This window comes from Trachurus trachurus (genome assembly GCF_905171665.1).
Source record: "Trachurus trachurus genome assembly, chromosome: 21".
NCBI lineage: Eukaryota > Metazoa > Chordata > Actinopteri > Carangiformes > Carangidae > Trachurus > Trachurus trachurus.
Window position 1 is genome coordinate 29857440 of NC_139899.1, and position 22068 is coordinate 29879507.

The 22068-nt window shown below is 42.3% G+C and overlaps 1 protein-coding gene across 1 annotated transcript; it reads right to left on the minus strand.

The window, feature by feature from the left end:
- Positions 1-11555: 11555 nt before the first annotated feature.
- ndp (norrin cystine knot growth factor NDP) lies at positions 11556-19614 on the minus strand (the record flags this gene model as incomplete). The annotated part of the gene is made up of 2 exons (XM_083997072.1): positions 11556-11780; positions 19390-19614. 2 exons carry the CDS (start codon positions 19612-19614, stop codon positions 11556-11558), a joined length of 450 nt encoding a protein of 149 aa, XP_083853198.1.
- Positions 19615-22068: the final 2454 nt, after the last annotated feature.

The window sequence follows — 22068 nt, forward strand, 5'->3', positions numbered from 1 at the left end:
TCCGGCCGCCTTCCTCCTCCTCCTCCTCCTCCTCCTCCTGCTGCAGGCCCCGCCCACCGATAGTAGAGCAGCACACACAGAGGAGGAGGAGGAGGATTATTAGTAGGTGAAGTGAACCTTTTTTTTTTTTTTTTTTTTTACCTGGTTTATTCTCAGACGGAGCTCAGAGTCCAGGACTCAAGGTCTGCATGGTCTTATCTCCACCTGCAGCTGCATTAGAGCAGTTTGAACTCTGATCTGCAGCTGTAAATCTAAATAAATCATGATGAGTGTCCTATCAGATCGATCTCAGCTTTCTTTCTTTCCAGGAAAAGCCCCTCTATGTGTGTGTGAGTGTGAGTGTGTGTGTCCGTCCGGGCTCTGGCTTTCAGTCAGTTAACCATGCAGCAGCAGGCCTGCACTATAAAGATGGAGCAGATAAAGACTTGGAGGAGGAGGAAGAATAAGAAGATCTATAAGTCTAAAGCTAAAGCAACAGAAACAACAGACAGGAGTGAATCATGTTACAGCCTCAGTCTCACACTCAATACAACCAGGATATAACAACAATAACAACACACTGTAGTTTATGTCTGTGATCTGATGGAAGATGTTAAATAAACTCCTGTGATCAGTTCTATTGGATCCATTGATCAGTATTCAATCAATATATAACTCTGAGGCTCTGCACTTGACTGACATGTTATTTCTATAGAGTAATTTGCTCATGTATTCTTTAGTTTGTGTCGCCATCTTGTGGTTGCTTGGTTACAAGTTTCATTTGATTCATATAGCACCTTAAAAGCAGTGGTGTAGGCTAATCTAATTTGTTGTCATAGGTATACTGAAATCTTAATGCTTTTTAAGGTGGTATGGGAGAGTGGGGTCAGTGGTTATACAGGGTCTCTCTCAAAATGTTGGCCACTTACCCACAAAACTAATAGACGATTACCAGTTTTCATCAATATTGGACGCAGTTCAACAAAGTTCAGCGATAAAAAGTGTTTGTCAGTCGACACAAGTGAATTCCTTTATCAAAATTTTCTTTCGATTACTGAGCTGCTTGTGTAAATCACCGGATTCAATGTATGATCTTATTAATTGTCTTGTTGTCTAAAACAAAACGTTGATTTAAATCACCACCAACTCCCAGAAAATGTTAGCTAGGCTTTAATAAAATGTCACACAGCCGGGTTAGTTTAGCGTTTTGATAACTCCGAAACTTCTCCGAAACCTTCCTTGGTATCCACAAGTTTCCGAACGTCATCTATGGCATTTCCGGTGGAATTGCACGTTTACGTTTCCATGGTTTTCAGTCGTTGTCATAGTTGCGGTAAACGCATGGATCAGAGCGATAGATATAACATATATCTATCACTCTGGCATGGATCTATTAACGCTGGCTTTTAACACGGATGTCAATTTTTGTGATATCCATTGTTAAAAGCTGGTTATGCGTCCATCCATGCATTTACCGCGACTACCGAAACCATGGAAACGCAAACATAAAATTCCACCGGAAGAGCAAAACCGGCTTATGTTTTTGACGTTAAGAAAAAGGTGGATAACGGTGAGCAGATGATTGGTGAATTAGGCTATCGATTTTGGGTGAAGTATCCCTTTAATGACCGAGCAGCAGCAGTGTTTTTGACTAGGTGGTGGCCTGACTGATGCCAGAGTAGAGGGGCTGATCTTTGCACATGCACAGCTGTATGGAGCTCACACATCTGTATGATGGTGCAGCAGAGCAGTGACACAGTCCGGTATCAGGTAGAAGAGCTGGAGTTGTCATGGAGATACTACGGTCCCACTTCTCCTGGAGGGTCACAACGTGGTGTTTTGCATGTTTATGTTCATGTTAACATTTGCATTTTTGCCTAAATTTGAAATAAAGTGATGAATATAAAAGAGGCCGAGGTGCAGAGTCAAACAGATAACCCAGTCTGAGACATTTGTCTTATTCTTGGGTCCTGTGCACAATGATCTATAGGACGTGATTTGCAATGTAGAATTTCAGGTGGGCTGACCCTTAATTAACCCCCGCCCACCCTCCCCTCACTCCCCCTCAGAGGGTTAATCTGATTTAATCCTAATCCTCATTTGATCTAATTTGCGGAATAAGATACTGAAGTCCCACACTAGCACATCCTCGTCTTTAGAGGGGCCGTGGGGCCGTGTGGAGTGTGGGGAGGGGGGCGGTGTAAAGTGATTAGATAGCATGAAGTACCAGTTGACACCTGTACAATCTAATGTAATCCAATACAACAGCCCTGGATTAAATGATGGCAGGTTTTTAAGCATTGCTGTTGGTAGGAGGTTGTTCTATATGCACATTGCACATGATGAGTTGTGTGTGTGTTTGTGGCAAATAATATGCAAATATGCAGTTTAGAGCCATAGCCTAATTAAAAAGTTATCCACCCATGAGAACAAACACTGGCTCACTGACTCAACTGTTTTATCTATCAGGCTAAAGTGTATTAGAATTCACCAGGGAGTTGTTTTTATTTAAATGAGGTTAATCTGTTATATTAATTTGTAAATTCATTAGGTTTCATTACAAACAGGCAGCCACAGATACAGCGATATAGTTATTCAGCCTCAGATGTGAGGGCAATAATAACCACAACACTGTAGCACTGAAATGAGCAGGTACAGGTTTCTGTGGATGTCGCACTAAACCACCAACATCTCAGACCAAAACAAACTCTCTGTGGTCCACATCCTCCTCAGCTTCTCACTGAGCTGTTATTAAAAATAAAATAAAACAAGTGGCAGTGATAAGACAAACAAATGATTAAAGTTTCCCTGTGAACACGAGAGGCAACAGAAACAACAGTAGGCTATCATCAGTTAGCCCATGTTAGCCAACATTTATCAACCGCATCAACTATCATCAACAGAAAGTTAGCCTATGTTGTCATGCCAACTCCGATTAATGACAACGAAATATAACATTAGTTAGGTAGCATCGCCTTTGATGTTGCTCCAGCTAGCCAACTATTAGCAATAGCCGAACAAGTCAGTCGTATCGTCATAAACAACCTTCATACACCAACCGTTAGCCTTCGCTACACAGCAAAGTTAGCGGTTAGCAAACTAGCAAAGGCAACATTAAAAAAAAAAAAAATTATATACACATCAAAGAAACAAAAACATAACCAAAACCAAACAAACTATATACATCTATTTACACAATTTAATTGAAAAATAGGGGTTAACAGAGTTTTTTCCCCCGTTTTTCATAACATGTAGGCTAGTGTTTGAATGTTGTGGCGGACATTGGTCTTAGCAACAGGTTTATAAACCGTCTCTTTGGCAACAGCAACATTCGAATTCGAGCACATTCATTTCAACATGTTACCATACCAACTGTTACCAAGGGAAACCAGCCACTAGACAGAAGAAAAGTCAGTTCAAGCAAAGACGGTTTAACAGCCAGTAGGGCCCAATTCCAATCCGACCCCTCACGGACTCACTGACTTAGAGGCGCGTTCACGGGAAGTCCGTGAGTGTGTGAGGGCTGTTCCATTGTCAGATCATCAAGTCAGTGAGTCAGTGAATGAGCCCTTACTGCCCCCTTACCGTAAGTCAGCACCGATGCTGACTTTGGGTAGGGGAATTACCCACAGTTCATAGCGTTGTGAAGTCAAACCATAACACATGGGATGCCGTCGGAACGCAAGTGTTAAAAAAAAAAGAAATTAACACAAGTAGTCAGAGAGAGCTCCGCTGCTCTCTTTATTGTTAATGGACAGGAACCAAAAAAAAGGAATAAATAAAATGAAAAGAAGAAGTTAACTGTCAGTGTTAACGTGCAGTTTGTGATTATTGATGATGATTTGATCAGATCTGATCCAGGAATATTTTGTTTTGAGTCCGCCTCCCTCGCACACCTTGTGCGTATTGAAAGTACAGTAAATTTATCGGTCCAAGGGCGGAGTTAAAAACATTTTGTTGTCAAGGTAACGTGTCGTCAGAGTGGGTAAGTGCTGTTCCATTCATGTTTACAGCATCTGGACCCTCACAGACTCTCACACTCTGTCACTTACGGCTGACGTCACTTTAGTCAGTGAGGGTTCAGGGCCTGAGTCTTTAGGGGGCGGATTGGAATTGGGGGTAGATGTCGCAGTGAACCAACAGAACAGTTTCCCTGTAAACACCAAGGAAACATCCAATCACAGCCGACCAAAGCTAGCCTAGCGGTTAGCTTGTTAGTGATAGCAACGTTTACCAAACACATTCATATCATACTGAGTGAGGATAACAGCTGGTTAGCTAGTGTTAGCATGCTACAGTAGCTGTCAGTGGTGATAACAGACATCCATGCAAGTTAGGCCTAACGTTACTCACTGTGTCCGGAGGAGAACAGAAGGTAAATCTTCACAGTCTCTGTTTGCTCAGACCGGGGACAGAAACTCAGCATCGGACTTGAATTTACCAGACGAAGCCGGAGAAAACTTTAAAGAATTCATGGATGTTTTCACAATAAATCAACCGATGGGAATTTGTCATAATAATCCACCTGTGCTGCTGTAGTTGTTGTCTCTTCAGTGGAGGAAATTCCTGTAGCCGGGTTTCACCTGAACGCCTCATGTGCGCCATCATGTCACCTGTGGGCGGAGCTTGTGTCGCCATTTCTCTCAGGTTGCCAGGTTGGTCCAGTGACCCAGTGACCTGACAGACAGGCGGGTTCAACCTGGACCAGGAGCAGCTGATCCAGTTCTACTCTGCACCATCATCCGGTCTGATCCATCTCTGTCTGTCTGGTTTAAATTAAAGGACCAGTCTGCAGCAGGCAGACAGGAAGACTGATGTTTACCTGTCCACCATCAGAGGAAACACACCTGCAGAGGAAACACCTGTAAACCTCTCTGACCCTGGACTCAACCTGTTACTGATCTGTCCTCTGGAGGGCGCTACAGAGCTCTGTGCACCACTTCTCATCTCAAGGATTTATCAGTAAGATAACATTTTCTTTTTGCATTTTAAAGCCATAAATTGATGGATCCATGTGTTTTTTTTTATTATAAAACACAAAAAGCAATAAAAAAATATATTTTTTTGAGTGGGTTGCTAAGGAGTAGACGATGGCCAAATTTGTATGTCCCCATTGACCAGAAACACTTTCTCATTGAATTTCAAACAGATAAAAATTGCAACTGACCTAGCCACTTTTATTTTGTTAATAGCCTATAATAACTTCCCTGACTACTTTAACCAAAACTACGGAAGCCGAGAACGGCCACGTCCATAATATTTTTTTTATTATCGTTTTCTCGTGATAACGACTTATTATTTCGTTATCTCGAGATAACAAAGTCCGTTTTCTCGTGATAACGAATTAATTTATTTCGTTATCTCGAGATAACAAAGACCGTTTTCTCGTGATAACGAAATAATCATAGAATGTGTCGTTGACATGGTTGCCTAGCAACATGTTTCCCCGGTGCAATCGCTTCTGCTTACGGGGAAGTAGCAGCTGGTTAGCCGCTGTATGTTCGTAGCAGGAGGCTACTAAAGCGAGTCTGTTGGAAACACTACACATCTACAGATCTAACGTAACAGAATAGATGTTTTTCGTGGGATAATTGCCCAGAACCGTGTGTAGAACTCAAATCAGTGAGCTGATTTATGTGATCACATCATCCTGATTTCAGCCTTCAAGAGCTGCCACTAGTCTGCTCTGCTCTGCTCTGAGGAGCTGTCAACAATGAAGTACCGGTAAGTTACACTTAACGTTAGTTTGTTTACTGAGCTGGGTTTATTTAAGGGGCTACAGGTTAGCATAAACACATGAGAGTTGACTACGTTATGGCAGCTTCAGCTAAGGTAATGTTAGCTAGTTGCTGCTCAGATAAAGCTCATGAACACTGCTGTCTTGCCAAATTAACATTAGCCTACATGTCAGTGGTCGCAGGCAACAGGTGTCTGATGGTTGGAGATAAGGTTGTGATTTCTGACAGCAGCAGACAGTAGCTAACGTTAGCTTAGCTGAAACAGGATAGATGGGACCACCGGCCGGTAGCCCCTTAAATAAACCCAGCACAGTGACGTTATACAAACTAACGTTAAGTGTAACTTACTGGTAAGTTAAGTTATTGTTGACAGCTGGTGTGGACAATAACCACACCAGTGAGTAGAGTAGACTGAAGCAGAGCGATAGATAGATGTTATATCTATCGCTCTGGACTGAAGTTAACTGCCCCATGCTCGAGCTGAACAGTAGCCTCCTGTTGCTAGGCAACCATGTAAACGACACATTCTATGATTATTTCGTTATCACGAGAAAACGGTCTTTGTTATCTCGAGATAACGAAATAAATCAATTCGTTATCACGAGAAAACGGACTTTGTTATCTCGAGATAACGAAATAATAAGTCGTTATCACGAGAAAACGATAATAAAAAAAATGTATACGGACCTGGCCGTTCTCGGCTTCCGTACAAAACAATACAAAAATCTGAAGAAAAAAAAAAACACAAATTCTTTATGAAATAGCAATATTTTATCATGTCTGTTCAACCCCGTAATAGGTACTAACATAAGTGACATCACTCAAGTCTTTAAGAACAAACTGTAAAGAGAAGAAAGTGTTAGTATCTTTTCTTACACATAGCCTATGCCATTGTTTTTATTGTTAGATTCAACTCTCAACTCTCAACTCTATTATATAAATAAAGTTAACAACAACTGAAAAACAATCATGTTGAAAAATGTTGTAATTTCATGATTTCCTAAAGTCATGTGATGCTATACCTGCCTTGGATTTTTGGCTATTTTACCCCAAATTTTCAACTCTGTAACAAAAAACACTGTGAGGGGATTGAGTCTTTGTTACAGGGTTGAAAGTTTTTCATAAAGAAATCAGACAACCCACAGTTCACTGAGTTCAGAGAATCACCCCGTTGAATTTTTGTGTTTTCTATCTCGTAACTGATCATAAACGAGTCTGTTTCTTCTTTGATTTCATTCATGCATTGTTTCTACTACTTGATCACAGATAATCATCATGTTTAACCTTTGTTCTGCCTTTTTGTTGTTGTTGTTGCTGCTGCTGCATGTACATCCTTCATGTGTATACTAACATACTGTCTTGAGTCAGTGGTGCTGTAATGCAAACACACTGGGCCAATAAAACTGACTCTGACTCCAGGATCAAGTGTTTTCACATGTGAAGGTGGTTTCAGTTTCACTCCTCGCTCCGTGATGACGGGAGTGGGAGGAGGTGGAATCTGGAGTTTAGAATAGACACACAGAAACATAAAGGTGTCTGTATTCAGTTTGCTCCAAGACTCAGCAGGACACACACACACACACACACACACACACACACACACACACACACACACACACACACACACACACACACACACACACACACACACACACACACACACACACACACACACACACACACACACACACACACACACACACACGGTGTTATGAGTGTGTAACTGTCCCAATTTCATCATTAGTGTGGATGCTGCAGGTGTCGTCAGCAGAGGGCAGCAGCAGCCTGGGCTCTAATATTCCTCCTAATAAAACCAATTCATCTACAGGCTAAATTGAGACTTATATTGATAGCTTTAAAAAAAAAAAAAAAAGAAAAAGAAAAAAAAGTGAAACATTTTCAACAGTGGAAAAAGAAAAATCAGGTTAGGAGAAGGGAAACGTCCTGAACGGAGGTAAAAACGAATGAGTAAGTGGTGTAAAATAAATATTTCCCTGTGGTCGCTGAGGTCGATAAAAACACTTTCCAGCGTATTCTGTTTGCTCCCAAACATTGTCAGCAAAACACACATCATGACCTACATTTTCCTAAAACCTGACACTGGAGCATAAACAACACACACAGAGAAACACAGACACACACACACACACATCAACTTCAAACTCAGTCGCTGCCCGACTCATATTCCTGCAGTGAAATAAAAGCCAGAGCGTTTTCCTGTGAACTGCTTCATATCTGTGTTTGTCATTGTTTTGTTTTTGTATTTCTACACTTCATTTGTTGCTAGTCTTTTATTTTGAAGGTCCCATAAGGTAGATGTTTGTATTAAACCTCCTTCAAAATAAAGGTAGATGTTTGTATTAAAGCTCCATACAGTATAAAGGTAGATGCTTGTGTGAAAGGTCCTTCAAAATAAAGGTAGATGTTTGTATTAAAGCTCCTTCAAAACAAAGGTAGATGTTTGTATTAAACCTCCTTCAAAATAAAGGTAGATGTTTGTGTTAAACCTCCTTCAAAATAAAGGTAGATGTTTGTATTGAAGCTCCTTCAAAATAAAGGTAGATGTTTGTATTCAACCTCCTTCAAAATAAAGGTAGATGTTTGTATTAAAGCTCCTTCAAAATAAAGGTAGATGTTTGTATTCAACCTCCTTTCAAAATAAAGGTAGATGTTTGTGTTAAAGCTCCATACGGTAGAACTTTTATCATCTTATGTATCAACACTTCAAAATAAAACACAGAGGAAGAGGGGATAATGGAGCTTTAAAAGTAATTTATCTGTCATAAGAGGTAAATAAATATCTAATAAATGTTTTTTTAAGTGACTATAATGTCATTGTAGGATAATAAAAGTGTTTATTTAAGTATAATTCTTCCACGCTGTAATATAAAAAGCTGTAATGATGCTGAACATGGTTATAATTGTGTATGAATGCAAAAAGAGCTGCAGAGAGTTTGAGTTTAATAGAAGAGTCTTTGTTGGAGGATTATTAACTTCAGATCAGCTCCTGCAGATATTTTTCCTCATGCAGACGAGGAGGAGGAAGAAGAGGAAGAGGAGGAAAAAACGCCTGTGATGCTCGTGTGAACACTTGATTATTGTTGTAAGTCAGATTTGAAAAACAGCGGCGAGGCCATAACTCACGTGTGTCAGAATTCCTGCACAACACTCATCATCATCATCATCATCATCATCATCATCGTGGTCTATATTTCTCCCCCCCCCCAACGTGCTGACAGCTCGGTGAACAGTCACATGGCCGTCGTCCATGTTTCACGTCTGGCGTTTTAATGGGATTCTGGTTCTGAACACACAGATGTTGAGATCCTGCTCTACTGTAGGTTTTAATAAGGACCCAGACACCTCCAATAAAACCCACTCCTGTCTATGAGTTTTATTAAACGCTTGGATGGTTGAGATTAGGATCACAGGCTGGATGGATATATATATATTTATATATTTATAAATATGTGACAGGTTATAAAACAGAGCACATGTGCTGCTGCCTCACACCTGCAGACAGAGCAGATGAAAACCTGGATGTGACGAGAGTTTCTGCTTCTGCTTCTATAATTGGGAGTCGATCTGTATCTGGAGCTCAGAGGACACACACACTCTTTATCTCCTGCTTCATGTCGCCTGAACGCACCAGTGTGTGTGTGTGTGTGAGAGAGAGTGTGTGTGTGTGTGTGAAAGAGAGCAGCAGAGAAAAGTCAGATTGATCTCCGGGGTCGAGGGGGAAAACCATTTTTATTATTCGGCGCCGTGCTGTCAGTCAGTCAGAGTCCAGGATGAAAGAGCAGCAACACAACAAAGACGACTGTACAGTGTGTGTGTGTTTATGTGTGTGTGCATACTGTAAATATATATACATATACGTGTGTGTGTGTGTGTGTGTGTGTGTGTGTGTGTGTGTGTGGAAGCCATAAAGAGTCTTAGGAGCTCCAGGTTTCCCTCGGTGTCCTGCTGCTGCTTCACTAACTTGTTTTACATTGATTCAGTTTAATGTCATTTACACTGAGCTGTGTTATAGTGTGTGGAGTGGACACACACACGCACACACACACACACACACACACGTTGGTGAAGACATGAACGACTTCCTGTCAACAAACAGACGTCACATTTACATTAGTGGCAGCTGAAACTCAGCAGAAGCAAAGAAGCACCAACAGAACTGTTCATCTTATTATCACCTGTTGACTTTATTCAGTGTATTTAGATTCTGTTATTACAAGAAAAAAATGTATTTAATTGAGTTTTAATGACTTTGAGTTAAAAAGTTCCTGCTGTTAAAACCTGAACTTTTACTTTGAAAATCTCATTTTATATGGTTTGAATTACACTTGTTTGAATGTGAAGTGGCTGCTCTGGTCACGTGACCGACAGGTTGAACAGTAACCTGACAGGACAAAGGTCTGATGGATGTTCGAACCTCTGGGCTCCAGATGTTCACATCTGAAATTTTCTCTGTCTGGATTTTAACAGCAGAGTCAAAAACCACCAGATTTTATATTTTATATTTGATCTGACGTGATAATTGCACTGAACTCAACTGAACTCACGCAGCTTTAAACATTTGAAATACGATGATCTTTTCTTTTTACCATTTTATTTTGCTGTATATCGTTTTTATTTATTATGTTTCCTTTTAAAGCTCTCTACACACTGATACGTTCCTAAAAGTCACGTAATTTGGAGTTGAAGTTGAATTTGTCTGAATTTATGCACAACTCCAGTCTGTCCTTTCAAAATAAAAGACTCTCTAACACTATAAACTCAGCGGGATTCAGGGAGTTAAATAATAAAATAAAAAAAGGTAATTAGATGTTAATTATCACGGTGTTTCTTTGCTTCCATGGAGTTCGTATATATAGTTTTAATGAAACCACAGTTTGAACAATGGGTTGATGATGTCACAGGTGTGTAGTTACAGGTGTGTACTGTACAGGTGTGTGTGTGTGTGAAGCTGTTGGACTGTGACACGTCGTCGTTAGTAACAAACACACGACAGAAGAGCAGAAGCTACAGTTTGAAGAAACACAATCACAAATACAACAGTTTAAACACAGAGAGAGAGAGTGAACATGACGACGGCCTCCACAGTCTATGGACAGTCACCTCGTCTTCCTCCTCCTCCTCCTCCTCCTCCTCCTCCTCCTCCTCCTCCTCCTCCTCCTCCTCCTGCTCCTCCTCCTCCTCCTCCTCCTCCTCTTCCTCCATCGTCGTCAGCTGCTGCTTCATGTTTTTTTTTTTTTTTTTACAGTTCACACGACGACGATGAGCTTCCTGTCCTGTTACGCAGCCACATCAAAGTCTGCGGGGAGTGTGTAAAAGATTATGGGGTGAATAATCGCAGCTGCAGGTGCAGAGCCGCCACATGTGTTGCCCCCCCCCCCCCCTCCCGTCGTTTGCCCCCCCTCCATCCCCCCCAGTCTGTGTAGTTGTGGTTGAAGCCGGTCCGTTCCCATGCTGCTCTTTAACGAGGCGTGTTGTTGCTGCGTTGTCAGATACATGTTGTTGGGGGGTTTTTATGGAGCTGTTTGTTATGAGACAGTGTGTGTTATGAGTTACAGCGAGGGGGGAGGGAGGGGGGGGGGGCTCTGGGCCCCTGGGAAGAGCAGCAGTTTGTGGCGTCTGTGGAGGAAATATGCTTCTTATGACTTGTTGTGATTGAATGCACATCATGGACGATCTGATCCAATCATCAACCAAAAAGAAAAAAACAAGCAACAAGTACAACAAAAAAACTGCTGGAGAGTCTTGATGGGGAGGGGGTTTGGGGTTTTGGGGGTTTTGGGGGTTCTGGGGGTTCTGGGGGTTTTGAGGGGTGAGAGCTCAGCTGCACTCCTCACAGTTGCAGGCGAGGATGTATCTGTAGGTGGCGGTGATGCGGGAGCCGCCGGCGCAGCGCAGCCGCACGGCCTTCAGCTTGGAGGTGTGCGGCCGGCAGCAGGAGCAGCTGCTCTTGAACGGCTGCTTCAGCACCGAGCTGAAGGAGATGAGCGGGTCGGAGCGCGTGGTGTGGCTGCAGTGGCCCTCGCAGCGCGCCAGCAGAACCATCTGGAAGAGAGGGGGGGAGATACAATATACTTTGTTATTTTTATTCTATTTGTATATTTGTATATACATTATATAGTCAAGGTGTGGGGAGGCTGATGCACACCTAAAAAATCTTGAAAAACAGGTGCGTTGGAGCATAGGATAGGAGTGAACAAAGGAAAAAAGGGTCTCCCACACACTGTCAAGTCACTTGCAAAAGACTTTAACGTCTTTAAAGTCTTTTGCAAGTGACTTGACAGTGTGTGGGAGACCCTTTTTTCCTTTGTTCACTCCTATATACATTATATATACATTTGTTGAGTAAAACTGTTGAGTGGAGTACTGAAATCAAAAACAGTTCGAGTGTAATCATGTTTAAAAAGAGACATAAAGAAATTATTCTCCAGAGGTACATTGAATAATTCACACAAGGTGTGTTGCTTATGAGATGTTACTTTTTTGTGTATACATTTTTGCTGTTCACTTATTTCCTTATTTTATCTTTTTTTTTTTTACATTGTCGTTTACATGATCGAAATAAAGATATCAATCAATCAATATATTTGATTCTGTGAGTTGTATTTGTTTTGTTTCATTGATTCTTGATGCTTTGGCAACATAGTTCTCGTAACGTTCATGCCAATAAAGAGAATTTTAATTGAATTGAATTGAATTGAGAGAGAGAGAGAGGAGTCATTCACAACGCCAAAAATGTTCACGACCTTCATGATCCATCAGGGATGAAAAGAGAAACAAACCACAGGTCTCTGGATACAATGAGACACAGTGTGTGTGTGTGTGTGTGTGTGTGTGTGTGTGTGTGTGTGTGTGTGTGTGTGTGTGTGTGTGTGTGTGTGTGTGTGTGTGTGTGTGTGTGTTGTCTCCGGGCCTCGGCCTTGCACCTGCAAACTGAGAGATAGCAACCAGAGCACTCACACATTCCTGCACCTGCTGCAGCTCAGAGCTCAGGGTCACTGCCCCCCCCCCCAACACACACACACCCTTCCTCCTTTTTCCATCTGGAGTGATCTACTGTTTAGTGTCTCTATAAAAACAAGAGCAGATTTCAGAATAAAACACTCAGGGAAAACATAAATCCTGCAAAGTTGTTGGATGGTGGGTCCAGGTGGTGAGGGGGCGGGGCTTAGTTGTGACATCACAAAGTGACAGGAAGTCCTGACGGCTGGTTTTAAGGCTCAGTTTCTGAATACAGGCTGTGTGCATTTCTCTGTGGACTGAGGCTTTGATACTTTCACAGTATTAATATAGAACCTAGAGCTGCTTTATAATCACACTACACATGGACATCTACCTTTATACTGTATGGAGCTTTAACACAAACATCTACCTTTATACTGTATGGAGCTTTAACACAAACATCTACCTTTATACTGTATGGAGCTTTAATACAAACATCTACCTTTATACTGTATGGAGCTTTAACACAAACATCTACCTTTATACTGTATGGAGCTTTAACACAAACATCTACCTTTATACTGTATGGAGCTTTAACACAAACATCTACCTTTATACTGTATGGAGCTTTAATACAAACATCTACCTTTATACTGTATATAGTCTCTCCCTCTCTCTCTTTACATGTAAACTCTGGAGGGATCTACTGTATTGTGTCTGACCAGTCTCACACACACACATACATGCACGCACACATCTTATTACTGTGTGTGTGTGTGTGTGTGTGTGTGTCTCCTCTGTGGGTCTCTACATTCCTGTCACCTCCCTAAACAGACTCCTGTGTCATGTCTTTCTGTCAGCTGCTGCGTGTCGCCACCCGTGTACCCACTTTGACAAAAGCCTGTCTGGGGCCGCGAGGGGGTGACACACACACACACACACACACACACACACACACACACACACACACACACACACACACACACACACACACACACACACACACACACACACACACACACACACACACACACACACACACACACACACACACACACACTGATACAGATACAGCACACACAGACATCAGGAGTGTTGTCGCCACTTTAAGACCATTTGTCTTTGTCCGGGCCGAGGATCAGTCTGTCAAACAGCAGCAACCCCCCCCCTCACCTCCCTCACCCCCTCTCCTCTCCCCCCCTCTCTCTTTCCTCCTTTCATTCATGAGCAGCAGCAGCGGCTCATTCATCTCCTCCCTGGTTAGAATAAAGTTAAATAAACAAACAACTAAACAACGCAGGGCGGTAAACGACATCCAAACCCTCAGATTGAAGCCGTCTCCTGTGAAACCTCGACCACATGTCTGAGAAAACGCTCCAGAAACCACAGCAATAAAGGTCTTAAAGGGGAATTGCCGTTTCTTTTACAATCTGGACCTTATTTCTAGCATAAAATCCGATCATTTCCTCCCCCAGATAACTTTGGTGTCATTACAAGTCGTTGTGATGAAATGAGCTCCAGCCGAGAGCCGCGTATATCCGTATAATGGAGTCTACAGGGCAGCAGAATGCAGCCTCTAAATAACACATTATCTGCAGAGAAACTCCTTCATTTCACCAATATTTAGTTATGATAGGCTAGTGCTATTCCCCTCTGAGTCTGGGGTTAGCTGTTATCAACATCCGGGGTCTGAACTTCATCCAGCTGCTCATTTTGTTCTGACAAGTCAGAAACACGCAGAAACAAACAGTAGCATTAGCGGTAGCAACAAGCCACGCGGTGCGGCGCTCAGAGATGACATCATCCAGGTCAGAGGTCAGTAGGTCAACCTACAGACCCCGGATGTTGATAACAGCTAACCCCGGACTCAGAGGGGAATAGCACTAGCCTATCAGAACTAAATATTGGTGAAATGAAGGAGTTTCTCTGCAGATAATGTGTTATTTAGAGGCTGCATTCTGCTGCCCTGTAGACTCCATTATACGGATATACGCGCCTCTCGGCTGGAGCTCATTTCATCACAACCACTTGTAATGACACCAAAGTTATCTGGGGGAGGAAATGATCAGATTTTATGCTAGAAATAAGGTCCAGATTGTAAAAAAAACCCTGGCAATTCCCCTTTAAACTGGGTTTAGACACATCGGTTAACCATCGTTGATATTAGCGACGCGACACACACACACACACACACACACACACACACACACACACACACACACACACACACACACACACACACACACACACACACACACACACACACAATAAATAAATAACTTAATAAATTACACATTTGCAACTAATCAAAATACCAAAAACTGGAGGAGCTGGATGAACCAGGTCCAATTAATCATCTGAGTCATTGACTGAACTCAAATGTCAAATATTGTTGGTTTCCAGATTCTCACATGGGAGGATTTACAGTGAACGTTTAGAGGAACAGGTTCAACTGGACACGAGTCGACCGGCTATTGATCCTTACACTGAAACCGATGGATCAATAATGAGATTCATCATTAGTTGGGTTCTTAATTATTTTGAAATCAGTGTTTTATCGACACTAAATGTGTGTGTGTGTGTGTATGTGCGCGCGCGTGTGTGTGTGTGTGTGTGTGTGTGTGCGCTGAGCCTCCATCTGCTGATGAAGTCAGTCGACCTGATTAAAGAGTTTCTGTCACAAACCCAGATTTGTCAAAACTGAAGCATCAGAGGAGTTCGTGTCTCCTCTTCAAGTCAAACTCTTGGCACCAAAATCCCACAATGCAACTCAATGACATCTCTCATTTTGCCCTCCCTCCCCCTCCCCCTCCCCCTCCCACCCACCCCCGTCTCTCCAGGGTGTAATCAGTCCAAACTGAGACAAGTCAACTTTGTATATCAAGACAAATAAAGTCAATGTGTTTATATTATGTCAAAGAAAAATATGACATCATAGAAAACTAAATCAGGATGTACATGAAGTCTCTATTTTAAATATCCACTAAAAACAGATCTGAGTGGAGGAGTGAGGATGAAACAAACTCATCATCATGTTTTCTACCTCTGATTTCTAAAGTGATCCAATAGAAACAGAGTAGATTTTCAGAATAAAATACTGAGAGAAACCAAATCCTGCAAGTTGTTGGATGGTGGGTCCAGGTGGTGAGAGGGCGGGGCTTAGTTGTGACATCACAAAGTGACAGGAAGTCCTGACGGCTGGTTTTAAGGCTCAGTTTGATTGTGTTTCTCTGTGGACTGAGGCTTTGTTTACACAGAAACAATCTGAACAGAAAACGCAAAAGTGGCGTTGCGTTCTCTCGTTTTATTCTGCGTTTAGACAAGCGTTTTTTGGGGGGAAACCTGCGTGCTTACGGTGACGCAAAAGTTTGTGGAATCTGACAGCTTTGTTGTTATTTTCCTGTACTGACGCATGACTGTGACGTAAACGCGGAGCAGACTTTTGCGTTTTTACCCTTTAGACGGGAACGCAACGGTGGAGCGTTTTTAAGATTTCACTTTTTTGCGTTTTGAAGCCCCAAAAACACCACCGCCGTCTAAATGAAACATGTCGTTTTCACCACGTCATGATACTGTTTGGAGCTTTAAAGAGGAACTAGTCAAAAATGTAGCATGGCCCCGGGAAAAATCCTGTTTAGTTTCTCTTTAAAGACACCATGAAACTTCCTGTACTCCTCATATTTTGTATAACTTACTGTTATTTTGCGGATTTTTTCAGAAATTGCTGAAAGTTTGTGATTCTATTCGGCCTCTTCGACTCTGAACTGTAGCTGAACAACAACTCTTTTCCATCACACGGTCGTTGCTCTACTCGACTCGTCTGCAGCGTCACGTTTTAGTATCGGCTCACTTGGAACCTCGGCGGTCGGGGAGGAGGAGGAGGAGGAGGAGGAGTTCACCTCAGCCAAAAAACTGAGTGAGTCCCAGCTGAGGTGCAGAGTACGTCTGCAGCGTGGCTCATGTCCAGCACCACACACACACACACACACACACACACACACACACACACACACACACACACACACACACACACACACACACACACACACACACACACACACACACACACACACACACACACACACACGTTGCACACGGTCCCTGGGAAACGGAGCGTGACTCGTCTAGATGTCGAGTGATGGAGATAAAGAGGGAGATGGAGACGCTGTAGTAACCAATAAGAGCGAGTGTGTGTGAGATAAATGAGTGTTGATTTGGTGTCGGTGTGGGATCTTTTATTATTATGGTCTGTGACTGAAGGAAGAGGTGGGGGGGGGTAGAGGTGTGGGGGGGTTTTCTCTCTTTACGTTTGGAAGGAGCTGCTTTTTTCCTGATATTTATAATGAATGAGTTCATTTATCAGAAGCAGCTGAGGTCACCGCCAAGCTGCTCCAGACGTGTGTTAATCCTCCCGCTCTTGATTTATTTTTTGTTTTACTTGGTTTTCGCGTTTCAGAAAGAGAGAAAAACAAATCAAAACCTGTGGCTGACGTCGTTATTTAACGTCTGCTCTCACTTCTTCACTGAGGGAGGTGAACGGAGGATTTGAGCCTCGAGCCTCGAGCTCCGCCCACTTCCACCTGACAGCTGTCGTGTTGTTGAGAAAAGAGACCAGAGGAGCTGTTTTACATTCAGGTCCTACGGCAGCCAATCAGTGCCAAAAAGACCAATGTCTTAATAAATATGAATATGAATTAGTAATATGAATATGAATTACTTTATTATTCCCTAAAGGGAAATTCATTAATAAAGCCTGTCCATGCAAATTTCCATGAGTACGATAACTAGTAAAGTTGTGACAGTTTGTACAAATTAAAGGGATAGTTCACCCTAGAATGATATTTCGCTCATTATCTACTCACCCTCATGTTGACTAAGGGCTGGAAGAATTATCAGAGTCCACCGTCCCTTCTCTGAGTTACAGGGGGTCTCGGCGTAGCAGTGCATTTCAATGCAACGGTTGCAAAGGGACACCGGAGCTCTTCGTAAAAAAACACACACAAAAAAACATCCAAATACCTCCATGATGCTCGTATGTAATGTCCGTCTTGTGCTGAAGCCCCAAATTGCGTAATTGTCCCGAAAAAAAATTAAATAAGTCTATATTTTAAGCTTGTTTGTAGCGGAAGCTTCTCGTCTTCTTCTTCTTCTCCTCTTCCTGGTCCGTCCAAATATCGCGTGATTTGCGCCGGCGTCATTGCGGTTACTGCGAATCACGCGATATTTGGACGGACCAGGAAGAGGAGAAGAAGAAGAAGACGAGAAGCTTCCGCTACAAACAAGCTTAAAATATAGACTTATTTAATTTTTTCCGGGACAATTACGCAATTTGGGGCTTCAGCACAAGACGGACATTACATACGAGCATCATGGAGGTATTTGGATGTTTTTTTGTGTGTGTTTTTTTACGAAGAGCTCCGGTGTCCCTTTGCAACCGTTGCATTGAAATTCACTGCTACGCCGAGACCCCCTGTAACTAAGAGAAGGGACGGTGGACTCTGATAATTCTTCCAGCCCTTAGTCAACATGAGGGTGAGTAGATAATGAGCGAAATATCATTCTAGGGTGAACTATCCCTTTAAATTCAACCTTTAATTGGACACACATTAAAGCAGAAGTAAGCTGAATTTTTATGTTAATATAAGTCTTAAATAGTTATATCTTCCGACAGCAATCACTTATATAGAGTGTTTGGTCTGAAACACGGGTCTGTCAGTCACTCTGCTCTGCTCTGAGCCGAAGAGAAAACTTTCCTTGTATCCTACAACCTTTATCCAATGAGGAGAGAGAACGGCATAAAGGGGCGGTCCTCTCTGTGTGTGCAGCCAAGGGATGCGCGTGAATGTGGTGACGTAGGGACGAGGGCGGGGACTGCTAACTCCATCGGCTGACAGGAAGTTAGACAAAACCACCGGATCGCTTACTTCTGCTTTAACTTTAGCAAGAATTGGATGGTATATGTTTACAGTCAAATGTTTTCATGCACTGGAGGCTCAATTTTTGATAAATCAAAAATCTGTGTGGATCGTTTGTGGAGGACGGTCTGATGATGCTCACCAGCAAGTTTGGTGTCAATTGAGCAAAAATTGTAGGAGGAGATTTTAGGTTTTATAAGTTTTACAGATTTTGAAAATAACGGAGTGATGGACTTCACAATTTGTAATGAGTTTAAGTGGACAAAAGTTTCAGCAGTATTGGAGCGACATTTTGGTGAAGTTTCAAAACTGTAGCATGTAAAATTGCTTTGGTAGAAAGTTTTTAAATTTAAACGCTTCATGTCCTTGGAGTTGAGTAAATCTGGCATTTCGGTGTGTGTGTGTGTGTGTGTCAGACGTTTGATTGACGGACGACGGATCCAATATCAGTGGCTGATGAATCGTGCGCCTGCATTATCCAATGCGGGGAAAAAAATACCACACTTTCATCCCGGATTTACTGGAAAATAGAATTTTGCACAGTTTGGCCTACATCGTCTGATAGATGAGTTATTACACAAATGTTATGACCCAGAGTGGGCTCAGATTCAATTTTCTTTTCTGTACAGCTTTAAATGTACTGGTTTTAAATGTGGACCCCAGGAAGACTAGCAGTGCTCTAGAGCGCAGCTAATGGGGATCCGAACAAATAAAACAATAAAACAATAAAACAGTTAGGGTGACTGACCATAATAAAGCTGATACAACTGTGTGTGTGTGTGTGTGTCCATCCTCACCTTGGAGTTACACTTGTATATCGGGTGTGTGATGGTCTCCACAAAGTGGTGCCTCATGCATCGCTCCGGGTCCGAGTCTCCCAGGTGCGGGTGAGCGTTGCTGTCGCCGCCGCCACCGGCCTTGTTGCTGCCGCTGGCCGACTGGACCAGGCCCAGCAGGGGGCAGCACATCAGCACCAGCAGCAGGCCCGAGGGCGTCGCCACGGAGACGGACAGCGGCTTCATGACGACTCCGACGCCCTCGATCTCCCTCCTCCAAGAGCAACAGGTCACGTCGTCTTCGTCTCTCTCTCTCTCTCTCGTCTGAGTTTCCTTCTGGTTCCCTTTCTCACGGTTCAACTTGATGGGTGTGTGTGTGTGTGTGTGTGTGTGTAAGTGTGTAAATGTGTGTGTGTCTCCTCTTCTCGCTAGTACAGGGGAGGATCAAGGTCGGTGGCGAGCCGTGGGGAGAACGGTAGCAGGAGTGTTGGCTCGTCGGGCCGCTCCATCACCTGCTGTCTGGATAACACCGCGGTCTGGACGACAGAGAAGACAAACAGGAAGTCATCAGTGGAAACATGAAGAGATAAAACTATATTGTGTGTCTCTCTGTGTGTGTCTGTGTGGACTCTATGTTTTGTCTATTAGTCATTTATGCATCCAAGGTAACGACTCCTGTAGAAAAGATCACACACACACACACAATCGCTCCGTCTTTAAAAAGGAGGAAACGACCTCTAGAAAACTTCCCATAGATATTTCTGCCAGTTTTACTCCATCGACTGTTTGATGCATGAGTGAGTGTGTGTGTGTGTCTGTGTGTGTGTGTGTCTCCAGACTTGGCTGCTCACTTTGCCCCTGTTCACCCACACACACAGACACACACACATGTAGACACATAAGTCCTGGTGCTTTTATTACAGAGGAGGAGAAACCTAAGCCATGCACAAACAGCCTGCAGCCAGAGTCTCTCCTCCTTTTCATTAAAACAAATCGCTCTCACAACAACAACTCTGCCAGTCCCACAGAATATTTTTACATGCATTTATGTCGTTTTTGTTTTTTGCTTTAAAAAAAAAACTTGTTTCTTTTCTTTCTTTTTTTTAAATTTCCAGTTTGATAGTTTTATCGTCCTCCTGACGACGCTGCTTCGTGTGAAGAGGCAGCTCGGAGCTGGACGAGCCAATGTGTTGTGAATTAGCGGACATGAGGAGGTCAGGGAGCGAGGTTCATGTTCGTGTTGAATTATTATGATTGTTAACCTGCACTCTCGCCGGCCAGCGGATTTGCACCGGCCACTCGTTACTAAGTGTTTTTTTTTTAAAGGCTGATTCATGAGGAAACATCTGCAGCACTGTCCAATAAAAATAAATGTAAATGCAAACAGGAGGTCTCTGTAGGATCACAAAGTGTAGAATAACTTATAAAAATTACAGTTTGAAGGGTTAAAACACCAGAGGTTTCCTGTCGCTGGGGCTGCTTTTCTGCCTGCAGAACAGTGTGTGTGTGTGTGTGTGTGTGTTCGTGCAGGTTTGATTATTCTAACTGAACAGACGTGATTCAGTCCGATTTGTCGTCGGTGTAAAGTTTCGGGAGTATGTAACACAGGTGTGTTTAACTTCTGCATCTGTCCCTGCTTTTACTGCTCAGATTAAAACGTCATTTTTTATTTAACATCTGTTTGAATTTCTGTTTTAATTATACTGTTATGACCGTTTTTTTTAAATTATTATTGTTTTGTTTTGATCTTTTTGTGCAGCTCTGTGCGACTTTGTAAAGAAAAGTGCAATATAAATAAAGATTATTATCAATATTATTAGTTAGAAAGCAGGTTAAACAACTGTGTTTATTCTAGTATTATAACGAATCTACTATTGTTATGTGTTAAAGCTGCAGCGTCTTTAATATAAAACAATACAACAGTGTCTTATTAATCTTATTAAATATTCATCACACACTATAACACAGTTTTAAGAGGTTTGTTCTCAACTAATAACTTTTAAAATATCAAGTTTTGATCAGTTTTATGAATAAAACGTTTTAATATACGTACAAAACAAAAAGCCTGTTGATAACAAACCTTTGGCAGCACCAGAATAATAAATATATTCAACATTACTCAGAGCGTTTAGAGTAATTTCAGAGTTAAAAAAACGACTCTTTTCAGTTTTAATACGGCTTCTATTGTTTTGTAAATATTTGGATTGTGACTTTAAGCTCAGGAAAAAAACAAAAAAACAATATTAAAGAGCTAAATCACAGTAATTCTGCACATAAAATATGATTCCAGTGAAGGCTTATTTGTTTTTATTATTCTATTACAATAATTGTTTCAGGACTCAGAGTGAGACGACGAAGCCAGATCTTTGTGGATGTGAAGCCAGTGGCAGTTATCCCCCTCTTCCTCCCCCTCTTCCTCCCCCCTCTTCCTCACCCCTCCTCCCCCTCTTCCTCACCCCTCCTCCCCCTGTGAGTTAAAGCAGAAGAATTAAACTAAACTTCACATTCCTGCGAAGCCTCCACACCAACATCCATCTCCTTCTCTGTTTGACTCAACACTTCGACACTTTTCCCTCATCTGAACCAAAGAAGAGTTCCCGCACACACACACACACACACACATATAATAGCCAACTTGCAGAATTTACTGTCTGCGACGTTTCGGTACTAGACCTTTTTCAAGCAAATTTTGTTTGCGCC